This window comes from Vespa crabro, chromosome 1 (assembly GCF_910589235.1).
Source record: "Vespa crabro chromosome 1, iyVesCrab1.2, whole genome shotgun sequence".
Lineage (NCBI taxonomy): Eukaryota > Metazoa > Arthropoda > Insecta > Hymenoptera > Vespidae > Vespa > Vespa crabro.
In genome coordinates, this window is record NC_060955.1 from 16,272,609 (window position 1) to 16,284,757 (window position 12,149).

At 35.4% G+C, this 12,149-nt stretch overlaps 1 protein-coding gene across 19 annotated transcripts in view; it reads left to right on the plus strand.

Moving 5' to 3' along the window:
• The window catches only part of LOC124422130 (chaoptin-like), a 67,674-nt gene that overhangs the window by 55,253 nt on the left and 272 nt on the right, over positions 1 to 12,149 (plus strand). For 16 of the 19 annotated variants that reach the window (XM_046958188.1, XM_046958172.1, XM_046958208.1 and 13 more), the window contains 4 exons: positions 5,366 to 5,673; positions 5,943 to 9,035; positions 10,125 to 10,474; positions 10,558 to 12,149. The exon at positions 10,558 to 12,149 is cut by the window's right edge and continues 272 nt beyond it. In XM_046958188.1, coding sequence (XP_046814144.1) covers positions 5,424 to 5,673; positions 5,943 to 9,035; positions 10,125 to 10,474; positions 10,558 to 11,100 — 4,236 coding nt within the window. In that variant the 5' untranslated portion in view covers positions 5,366 to 5,423 and the 3' untranslated portion in view covers positions 11,101 to 12,149. Of the gene's footprint in view, positions 1 to 4,787; positions 4,895 to 5,365; positions 5,674 to 5,942; positions 9,036 to 10,124; positions 10,475 to 10,557 lie in introns of all 19 variants that reach the window. The other 3 variants (XM_046958217.1, XM_046958322.1, XM_046958316.1) reach the window with 3 other exon arrangements.

Genomic DNA, 12,149 nt, shown 5'->3' on the forward strand with positions numbered 1-12,149 from the left:
ACTTTTTCCATCACACTAATGAATTGTCAGTTCTCTTTAACAAAGGTTTATTGAAGTTTATATTCGATAGAGTGCTTCGAGATATTTGACGTTTGGTCGTAATAATCCTCCGCCAAACATTTTTATGAATTCTCTTTTAATGAAACAAAAGCATTCTGTTTTAAATTGATGTAGGATGAGTATATATTTTTTTTATTTTACGATAAATTTGACATTTCAATGATATTTTTCTTATGAACTTTTTTATTTTTTAATAATTTGTAAAATTATTCGTTATTCGATCAAATTATCGATCAAATATTAAATCTAACCAAATATAAAAAAATTTGTGCCGATTCCCAATTTCGTAGTTATTTTGTTAAGTTATAATAATTAATTAATAATAAGTAATTAATAAGTAATAATAATTAATTTACTTTTAACATAACAGAAATAAAAATTATTTTCATGTTGATTGTACAGATTTTCTAATTATTTTCCTATGAAAGGGACAAACTTGTGATTGCAAGTATAGAAAATTTTTTTTAGTGAAAGAAAGTTTTTATTTAAACTACAAAATTTTAAATACTTATTCTTTAATTTTCTATTTATATTTCAGTTCAGAAATCTTCTCAGTTCACTGTCTTTTAAAAAAACGCTTATAAAATTATAAATACATATTTTATTGATTAAGCACTTTTTTAACATTAATGATATATTTTATTTCACATCATAACCCAGTTAAAACCCATTAAATATATTGAAAGAGATGTAGACAAAAATACTATTAAATAATTCCTATTTTTATAGTATTATCTATATTATTACGTATTTTATTTTTATGTATGCATAATATTATATATACAAAAAAGTTGCATATATACATATAAACGTGTGTTTTTCTTATATATACGTATAATATTAAATATTCAAATGGACTCTCAGGATATATATACGTATATATAAATACGTATATGTCTATAGAATATTACAAATGAACAGATATACATATATATATATGTTTTCATATATAGGTACAAGACCAGTTTCTTCTCGCCACAGCGTTAAAATCGTTTCACGTAGAAGCAAAACGTTTCCGCGCTTTATTACCACGAGCTATTGCGTGAGAGAGTCTGAGCTTGCACGTATGCGCAAGAAAGTCTACGCGGCCGGTCGTTGCTCTCGAGAAACGTACTACCATGCACGCGTTTAGATCAAAATGATGTCTGCCTCGTAAAGTGCACTTATCACGTGGGGAGAGAGAGAGAGAGAGAGAGAGAGAGAGAGAGAGAAAGAGAGAGAGAGAAAGTAAAAGGAAGATGAATTCTTAACCACTTCTTTCTCTCGATGCATTTTAATTCTCGCCTCGTAACGTCCCACTATGCTGATATATTTCTATTCCCACGAGTAATAACTAATTTTTGTCGAGTTTTTTTCTCTTTCTCTCCGGTAAATATTCCTCGTTAAAAAGCTCACGATACGTACTGCTTTTCGTTAAAGATCCGTCGTGAATTAATTTATTTTAAAACATTAATAAAAATCATTTTGAATAAGAAATTTTCTCAGAGTAGTTACGTAGTAAAATATTATGAAATTTATTGTGTGATGGATAAAAATGAGTACGTATAAAAATAAAATTAAACGCGAATTAAGCGGTAAAATTTATTACAAAAAAAAAAGAAAAGAAGAATATACACAAGAAAATTAATTGAAACAAAAGGATCAATACGTTGAGTATATAATGAACAAAAAAGAAAAAGAGAGAGAATGAGGAAGAGAGGAGAAAATAAAAATGGCGAATCATGGGACAGTGACTTTGAAAATGTAGTCTGTAACGATCATGTAATAAAAAAGTTTAATGAACCATCGAGACTATATAACCGGAATCAAATAAAATATATCTACTTTCTGTATCTTTAGGAATTCGTAGATTTCACGTAAAGGGTAAAAGTTCATGTTATTTTATGTCATTCGTCATAAAACGATGGGGAAAGAATAGAACTTGATAGTGAGTACGTCATTCGAATGATATCATCATAGTAAGAAAAAGTTTTATGATTCTTCGAAAAAGTTTTCACTACTCGAAATTTATTAATACTCCGTTGTCAAATTAGGAAAAGGTTCGTAAATACCCTCCTTTAAATCGATAAAAAAATTTGCATACTCTCTCTCTTTCTCTCTTCCGTTTTCTCTCTCCTTCTTTTTTGCGACTTAAAGTGAATTAAATCGAGCGAGACCGCTATAAACCGATACCACTACCCATAAAACATTCTGCAAACTGAATTCAAAATAGCGAAGTTTTCAACGAAAGGTGACCGCGAGTTGAAACTCCATACGAAGAAAGAAGTAGCCTTTAAAATGGTTTTCCTCTCTTGCAACTTTCTACGATCTCTCGTTGCGAGGATATTCACTTGGAGGAATCGCGATTCCGAGAATTTATATGGGCGGCGAATATCCACGAATGAATGGTGAGAACGCCTTTCGATGAGAAATGTGAGGATATCAAACCTGTCCACCGTGTTTTTCTTTCATCATATACGTAAATTAATTCTATTATTTCGACAAATTTTATTAATGAGACAAACAAATTTTCATTATTCCCTCACGCATACAATAGATCCATTGCTTGTTAAATAAACTACATATGTATGTAGTTTACCGACGAAACCTGTATTAATGTATTAACATGCGACAGATGTATTTTATGAAATAAATAAATAAAGATAAAATAAATATATTTACTCTGAGAAAAAAGAAGGATAAAAACGAAATTGTAAGGATTAAATCCAAAAGTTGTCTTTATTTCGTTTGCGTCTTCTTGAAACTGATCCTCGGCGTGTTATTGCCCAGAACACTTCGTAGAAACAAAACAATACAGATTAATATCAAGTTTTATCGATTCTCCGTACCCTCCTCATACGCTTACTTCGGTGAAGTCAAATACTTTATCTCTCTTTATTGACTAACAACTTAGACTGCTTAAAATTGAAATTTTTATATTGCTTAAAATTGAAAAGTGTAACAAGATAGATTAAAAATCAAATAGTTCTGAATAAATTAATGAATTTTAAATAAAACAAACGAAAGGTAGAATACTTAATAACAATGAGAAACAAATGACTTTTTCATTATTCTTTAATAATGAAAAAAGTTAAATCTCTTCATAACGAATTAACAAGTTAACTAAATGCTAATTTAAGAGATCGTAATAATTTCTATAGAATCCGTAAAAATAAGTCGATTTTAAAGAGAAAATATTCAATTCGAATGTTTGATATTTTAAATGGAAAAGAAAGAAGAAATTATTTTGCAGGAAAAAGCAAGTTTCTTAGATCAGACGGGTGACAACAAACGAATGAAGTCATAGTGTTAGTAGGGCAAAAAATATCTACTTTATGTACGCTAATCGGATTTCCAAGAAAAGCTATCTCTTTCCACGACTATACCCAATATACAGTTTTGTAGCTATATAGAAGTCCAGATTTTCGATAATCTATGCAGTCTGGAGCGTTCGTATGAAACGTCTTTCTCAATCGGGCTTTCAAAAAAAGTAACTGCATGGCGTATTTTGTAAATGAATTCTAGTCTTCTGGAAACAGCCTACTTTTTTTTAGCATCCTGCGAACTTTTCCATGCTTATTCACAATAATATATGTCATAAATATATGTATATCGTCACTAAAGATGAGCTTAACGCCTTTCTTATGCGTTTCGCAGAAAGTATTCAAGTATTACGTACGATACCTTACGAGCTGAGCCCATAAAAGTGCTTCTCCTAGGAAAAATGTGAGGCTGATACAAGGAGTACGAAACATTCTGCCATGAGGGAAAACTGACTATATTTGCACATGTGTCGAGCTTTAAATCGTCTCCCAGAGCTTTTCTCAGAGCTTTCTTGAATTGCCTGTATGCGATGCATAATTCGAACTACGGCGATTCAGAAGTAGAATCGAAAAGTATAGATGGTCAAACGAAACTATCAAACCGTGTATTTTCCTCGCCCTTTCCTTCAACTTATTCGCGTTCATCTATAAAAGGAAATATTTTCAATACTTTAACAGGAATTTTATGTTTTATTTTACGAGTCACGGAATTATATCATTACTTTATTTCAAAAATTATTAATAACAATTATTAATTGTTAAATAATTCATCTTTTACTTTACATTGTTATTTAATTATTTACGTTGTTTAAAATATTCTTTTCGTTTCTTCTATTCATTTCGGCATACGACATATAACATAAATATAATTAGATAATATTTATATTTTATTTAATTTTACTTAATTGATATGTAAATTCCGTGGCAGTCAGTGTTTTCTTTCTTCAAAACAAAATTTCTTCTATTATAAGAGACGATCATACGTTGAAATTGTTTAATTCCAGTTATTAAAAGATTCTATTAAATATGTAAACCTTGTAAAAACGATCAAATAAAAGACTATAAAGAGATTATAAATTTAATATCAACTAAAATGATTGTAATATAGTAAATAAAACACATTTTTATGAAAAATATTTCTCGCTACTGAAAAGGTATCTCTAATCGTTTATTATATCTGAATTCATACGTACGGAAGTGGCAAGAATAAAGTTAAATTAATGTGCCTCTGGAGTGAACTCGTCGCTTGGTTGCTGACTGAGAAAAATATAGATAGAGATAGGTAGAGAGAGAGAGAGAGAGAGAGAGAGAGAGAGAGAGAGAGAGAGAGAAAGAGAGAGAGAGAGAGAGAGAGAGAGAGAGAAAGGACGGAAAGGGAGGGTTACGCTATACGTTTCCGTTGCATCAAAACCGGACGTTACGCAGACGGGGAACAGTTAATGTCTACAACGACAGCAATGTCGCCGCGGGTGACTATTCAACGAACGTCCTCCCCTGTAGGGTGTTTCCCTGTGAGATTAAATAAACGATGCGTATGTATATCTTCTCTCCCGAGTATATAATGGAAATGCACGCTCAAGATTCTCCCTTCGGCCATCTTATTTACTCGGTTAATTATAACGAACGATATATCTCTGTCTATCTCTTTCTCTCTTTATCTTTAGTGATCTTTACAATCCAACGAAACTCTCCGTATAACTCTAACTACGATAAGCTTCAAATAAAATTTGCATGCTAAACGTTTCAGTCAAACGAGAACTACACTTGATTAGATATATTCGTATAATTTTATACGGTTGTCATACATAAACTGTTAATAAATTAATTTATTTATTAAAAATGTATACGATATATATATATATATATATATATAATTTAATACTTTTACTATGTACTTAAATGGTTGATAAATATTAAGTTAAATTTTATTAATGACTATTTTATCTACGATAATATATTCAAAAGAATTACAATTACACGGTACAATTAATTCTGTTTTCCAGATGAAGCTCGTAAATACGAGAGAGTAAAGAAAACTGTAATCACGGATATGACGATACGATGATGCGAGATCCGCAAAGACGGAAACGAAGTGCTGGGAGTCGGCGAAGTCTGACTGTTATAATTCAGGCTCTGCTGATACAAAATCTCAGCGTTTTAAGAGCCATAGGACAAACATCTGAATGTCCGCCAACGGAATCCATTCCAGGCTGTCCTTGCTATAATTTCCAGGATGGACTCTTCCTCGAATGTTCTGGCGCCACGGAGGAGACCCTACGGAGTACTTTACAAGCTGTTCTAATGGCGAGTGGTAAGAGCGTAATTTAATTATAAAAAAAAACGTGTGCGGAAAGTCTAGAGAAATATTGAAAAAATTAATACAAATTTTATTAAATCTTATATAATAGCGATGAAACGTGATCACGTGATCAATGTTTCTCGTCGCAGTTTGATAAAATATTCGACACTCAAATATATCTAATGATGTTGTATCGACATCGGATAATCTTAAAAATCTATTCCCATTAAAGATAAAATTGAAAAAAGAAAAAAGAACAACTAACTTTCGAATCTTTTCAGGAACAGATACGATAATACAGTCGTTGAGCGTCTACGAACTGGATAAAAGCATCGAGGTACTGAAAGAAGGCAGCTTCCCGGCGGAAACACAAATAAGACATCTGCAAATATCGCATTCGTCGCTGAAAGAGATCAACGAGGACGCCTTTTCTAATCTGAGGAAAAGCTTAGAATCCTTAGCTCTCTTGTCCGGACGTTTGACACACGTGCCACAGAAAGCGTTGTCCGATTTAAAAAAACTCGATGTCCTTCACCTTGAATCGAATTTGATTCAAGATCTTTCTTCGTACTGTTTCTATGGTCTGAAATTATTGAAATTGAGTTTAAAGAGCAATCAAATCTTGAAGATATCGGAATACGCGTTCGCTGGACTGGAGGATAGTCTAAGCGATTTGGACCTAGCCGAGAATAAGCTCAAGTTATTTCCGATGGCACCACTTAGGAGACTCGAAAGTTTGGCCTCTCTTCGACTTTCCTATAACGAAATCTCTGAATTACCGGACGATGGTTACAGTCTCCTCGGTTCCTTACTGATTCTCGATCTAAGTAGCAATAATTTTGAAAAATTGTCAGAGAATTGTTTCAGACCTTGTCCCATATTACATACTCTTTCCCTTTACTACAATTCCATTGAAACAATTCATAAAGATGCTTTTATATCGTTGAAAGACTTGGAATCGATAGACCTAAGTCACAATAAAATAGTCCTTCTCGACGTGACTACTTTTAGAAGCAACGAGAGACTCCGAACGATCGATCTCAGCCACAATCATATCCATTATATAGGTGGGGTATTCGCGAGACTACCAGAATTGAGAGAACTTTATCTCGCGGAAAACAATATTCTCGAAATTCCGGGAGATGCGTTCGCCGGTAGTGTCAGTCTCGCTGTGGTTTATCTTCAACAAAATGCTATCAGAAGAATTGACGCGAAAGGTTTAGCCAGTCTGACTCAACTGGCACAATTACATCTAAGCAACAACTACATCGAAAAGGTACCACGAGATTTTCTCGATCATTGTGAAAATCTTTCGTCGTTGTCTTTGGACGGCAACAAAATTCGAGAACTTCAACCGGGCACTTTTGTTAAGTTGCATCAATTAAGAGAATTAAGACTGCAGGACAATCAAATAACCGAAGTAAAAAGAGGAGTATTTTCACCGTTACCCGCTTTGCTCGAGCTTCATCTCCAGAATAATGCGATCACTGATATGGAGACTGGCGCGCTAAGAACACTGAATAGTCTTCAACACGTTAACTTGCAAGGAAATCAGCTGACGATGCTCGGCGACGTCTTTCAGCTATCTACTTCCGAATCTTCATCCGGTGGAAGTTCTCTGGTGTCGATTCAATTGGACAGCAATGCTCTGGCCGTCTTGCATAACGATTCTTTACGCGGACAAGCTTCCGTTAGAATTATGTGGCTCGGCCATAATAAATTAACACACTTGCAAGCTCCTCTCTTCCGAGACTTGCTCTTGGTTGAACGACTGTACTTAACAAATAACTCCATATCTAAGATCGAGGATTCCGCATTTCAACCGATGCAAGCACTGAAATTTCTTGAGCTAAGCATGAATAAGCTCGGTCATGTAACTGCACGCACCTTTTCTGAACTTCACAAACTCGAGGAATTGTATCTCCAGGACAATGGACTTCGCAGATTGGATCCTTACGCTCTGACGGCTCTAAAAAAATTACGAGTGTTGGATTTAGCGAATAATCATCTTGCTGTACTACAAGAAACAATGTTTCAAGAGGATCTACCAATAGAAACGCTCAATTTGAAGAATTGCTCTATAACGAGCTTAGAAAATGGTGTCTTCGGTGGCCTCCTAAATTTGTCTTACCTCAATTTAGAAGATAATTTGATAAACGCCGGCGCTCTTATTCGTCTCCATGTGCCAGGACTTCGAACATTGCTCGCCTCCGGAAATAATTTCAGTCACATCATGGAACGCAGTCTAAACGGCCTGCCTTCCCTTCAGGAGCTCATCATCGACGATGCAAAAATATCGAAATTACCCGAGACGATTTTCCTTTTTAATAGAAATTTGGCACGGCTGCATCTCAATCGGAATCTTCTCAGAGTTCTACCACCTGGCATCTTCGACAGATTGTTATCACTTCGTGAGATTCGTTTAGATCGCAACCGATTTCTGGACATTCCCTATTCCGCATTGGCAAACGCCCTCAACCTCGAAATACTCACATTATCCAACAATGAGATAGTTAATGTGGACGTGGCCAGTTTTGTTAGTTTAAAGTATTTGAGAGAATTGGATTTGAGCCACAATCGGATAGACACAATGTCTGGTTTTGCCATAGCCAATCTATCCCATTTGCTCTCCGTGGATCTCAGCCACAATTACTTGAACGCTTTACCTGCTAACTTTTTTGCACATTCGTCGATGTTACGACGCGTCAACCTATCAGAAAATAAATTCCGACAAATACCAGCGGTAGCTCTATCCGGACAAAATCTCCCCGGTCTCGCCTGGCTGAATCTAACAAGAAATCCGCTCAATAGAATTCATGATTTACCCTCGGAGGCTATGTATCCAATCCTACAGGAGATACACATATCTGGTACCAATCTGAGCATCGTCACGTCACAAGATTTCGAAGCTTTTCCGGCTCTTCAACACCTCTTTCTAGGTCAAAATTGCATCCTAAGAGTATCTCCAGGAGCATTTCGTAGCTTACCAAATCTATTGACCCTCCATCTAGGTATGAACAGCCTAGAGATTTTACCGAAAGAGAGGCTCCAAGGTATGGAGCATCTGCGAGTACTGAATCTCACGCACAATCGATTAAAGGAACTCGAGGAATTTCCAAAGGATCTTAAGTCTCTTCAGGTACTGGACCTATCCTACAACCAGATCGGTATCGTTGGCAAAGTGACGTTCAAGAATTTAATTAGTCTGGTCGAGCTGCATCTCTATGGTAACTGGATAAACGCGATCTCCAGCGAAGCATTTAAGCCTTTGAAGAAACTACGGCTTCTCGATCTAAGTAGAAATTACTTGGAGAACCTTCCACTGAACGCTTTCCGACCTCTCGAGACACAAATACGAAGTCTTCGAGCCGAAGGTAACTTGAGGTCTTATAAATTAACATGTACACAATCCTATTCCTCTCTCTCCTCGGTGTTATCTTCAAATATTAGACTCTCCATGATTACATTTACCACGAAGATTATTGACATTTAACAAGTATCAAGTAAACCAATCAATTTCAAACAAAATTTCGTGATATTGTAATTTATTAACTAATTTTTTATAAACAAATAATTCAATATCTAGAATAATTACAATAATTATGAAGACAAAACGGTACAAAGTATTAATTAACTGTTTACTTTAGTTTTTATTGTCAAATTAATAAAATTTTATGAATTTTTAAAATTTTATTGATCTGTATAAATATTTATTGTATCTGCCTGAATATTTCTGTTAATCTTTTGTTTTTTTTTTTTGTTAATTTCCTAAATTATATAACTGATTTTTTTATTTATATTATATCTATATTCTAGAAAATTTCCAAAAATATGCATATACTCATTATTTATAAAAAATGAATTAATAAATTACAATTTCATGAAGTCTTGTTTGAAATTGATTAATGTAAGAATACTCTCTACGGCCACTGTAAGTAACAACGAGAATTCTTATCGTTTATGAATAAGAACTTGATTAACCAATTGCAACATTAGCTATAACGATAATTGCTATAACGATAAGTATTCTCACCTAAAACGTTCCTGACTTTTCTTGATTTCTTGGTTTCTGAATAAAATATTCATGCGAATCTCTAAACGCAGTATCCAGAACATTTATATGTATGAATCGACTATCGATCCAACCGAAGTTGCTGCCAGTTGTATTCGCAATCCAATCATATCGCCGGTCACGTACCGTCGTCTCGAATCGATACCCAGTATTACGACAATCAAACAATCCCGGCTTTACTGTCCTACCCCATCCTCTTATCAAAGTTTACCGGCTAATCTCCCGTCGAGCTTGAAGACCCAACAGACGTTTCCTCTAATCTCTTCCACGAAATCTCCAAATACCTGACGCCTACTTTCTTTACGAATCATCCCGATTTTTACCTCTTCGCTATCAATCCAAGTATCGATTGAAATAAGATGATAAATCTCATTGGGTCTAACTTTCACAGAAAATCCCTTACATTGTGGCTGCGAGTCACAGGAGTTGTGGGAATGGTTGAGAGATCATCAGAAGTTGGTCGGTGGAGTAGGTCGTGGTCGCGGCCGTGGAAGAAACGGCGTCGGAATGGGTGACGTCGAGGGTGGTTTACTGAAATGCGAACAGCCACCGGAGCTTCGTGGACTTGTCTTTCTTGATCTCGACCCTCATGCCTTTTGTTCCGCTCCTCTTGTCCTCAAACTCGCAATCCAGGATATACAGCCTTTCTCGGTGTTGGTATCATGGCAAAGCAGGAATCATTCGGGACTTCATGGTTACCAAGTGGCCTATCATGCATTGGATAATGTCGCCGAGGTGAGTGTTAGTTTCTTTCTAAACTTACATATTCTATAAGTGCAAATGAAAAACTGTAATAGAATCGGAGATTAATCGTTCGATTACAGGTACGTGGTAAATTATTAGATCCAAAAGCACGCTCGGTGAAACTGACAAAACTGTCATCGGACACTCGATACCTGATCTGCGTACTAGGTCTCGGTAGTTGGGGTACACCGATCCCAGAGGATATCGGTGCCTGGCAGTGGAATTCCTCTCATGACGATTTAATCGAAGGATCAACGTTACCGGTTATGTCCGACTCACCAACAAGTCGATGTACCGAGGTTAGAACGTTGGATGCTCCGGATTCGATAGTCGGTGATGGTACCATGAACGATAGAGGAGGTCTCGCTCACATTCTAACGAGACGCTTGGGTTTGATAGTCGGTAGCTGCATGGGATTCGTTGTCTTTATAGTGTTAATCTCAGTATTAGGTTACATGAAGATGAAGAAGCAAAGGGCTGCCATTAAGAGGGATCAACCGATAGCCTCAAACCCACCAGAGTACATGTCCTACAGGCACTTTTCCTTGCAAAGCGGCGATCGAGCAGAGAATCCGTGTCCCAGCTTTATCAGCAACATCGGTACCACACCTTTAAACTCGTAGCATAAGCCGAACGAGTCTCGCAAACACGAACCTCGCGAGCACGATATTGAGATGAAAAGCATCTCGACATACACAGGTATCTTCGGCTAACTTATTCGCTATCAAAATAACGACGACCGTCCAAACGTCGAGTAGTCGAGGATATCGGCCCGCTCGGAAAACGAATCTCGGGAAGAGTCTGCTTCTGATCGGTGCGTAGAAAATGGACATTTTCTTTTCATGGCACGTTATAAAAATAAACAGAAAAACGGACGAGTACATATGTTTCCTTTTCGAAATATTGCAAAAAGTTCGTTTTTCAAAACTTGCCAATAAATTCGAGTCGGACATCGAACTTTCTCATTTACGGGAAAATCAACCATAAACGGTTTATCACCACTAAAAAATTCTTACGATTTCCGTAAAAGTTCTTCTTCTTTTTCCTGTTTTTTTTTCTTTTCTTTTTTTATTTCTTTCGTTTCTTTTTTCTTTTTTACACCCTTCAACTCGGACGCTGCCTAGTTAAACTAACTGTGCCAAAAAGGAATCAGAAACTTTTTACTTGCTTTTCTTCCAATCCTTCGAAGATCTTCTAAGATCGATCGATCGACAAAGGAGTAAACTTTACGATGAAGACTTTTTAAATAAATAGAAAGAAACGCGATAATAGTTAAAGAAAATCGATCGTTATCCGATCGTTCATATTTACTACCAAGTAACAACGCAACGAGTTTCATAAAACTTCGAATCGCTTGCGCGCGAAGACTGATTTTTTAAGTGGTTTATTCGATTCCCCTCACTACAATACTTCCCGTCTTACGATTTTAAATCTCATCTGTGTACGATATGCAGAAAAGAAATCATTGTAAATAAAATCAAATGAAATAAAAGAAAAATAAAGAGAAGAAAACAAAGAAAATGCAACTTAACGATTATTCGTACAAACGTGTATATCTAACGAAAAGAAAAAAACAGAAATAAATAAATAAATAACAAGAAATTCCGTTTCCATAGTGCTGCGAAAGCAATATTACACTTATTCATTCATATTATTCTTACGAACAGCACTA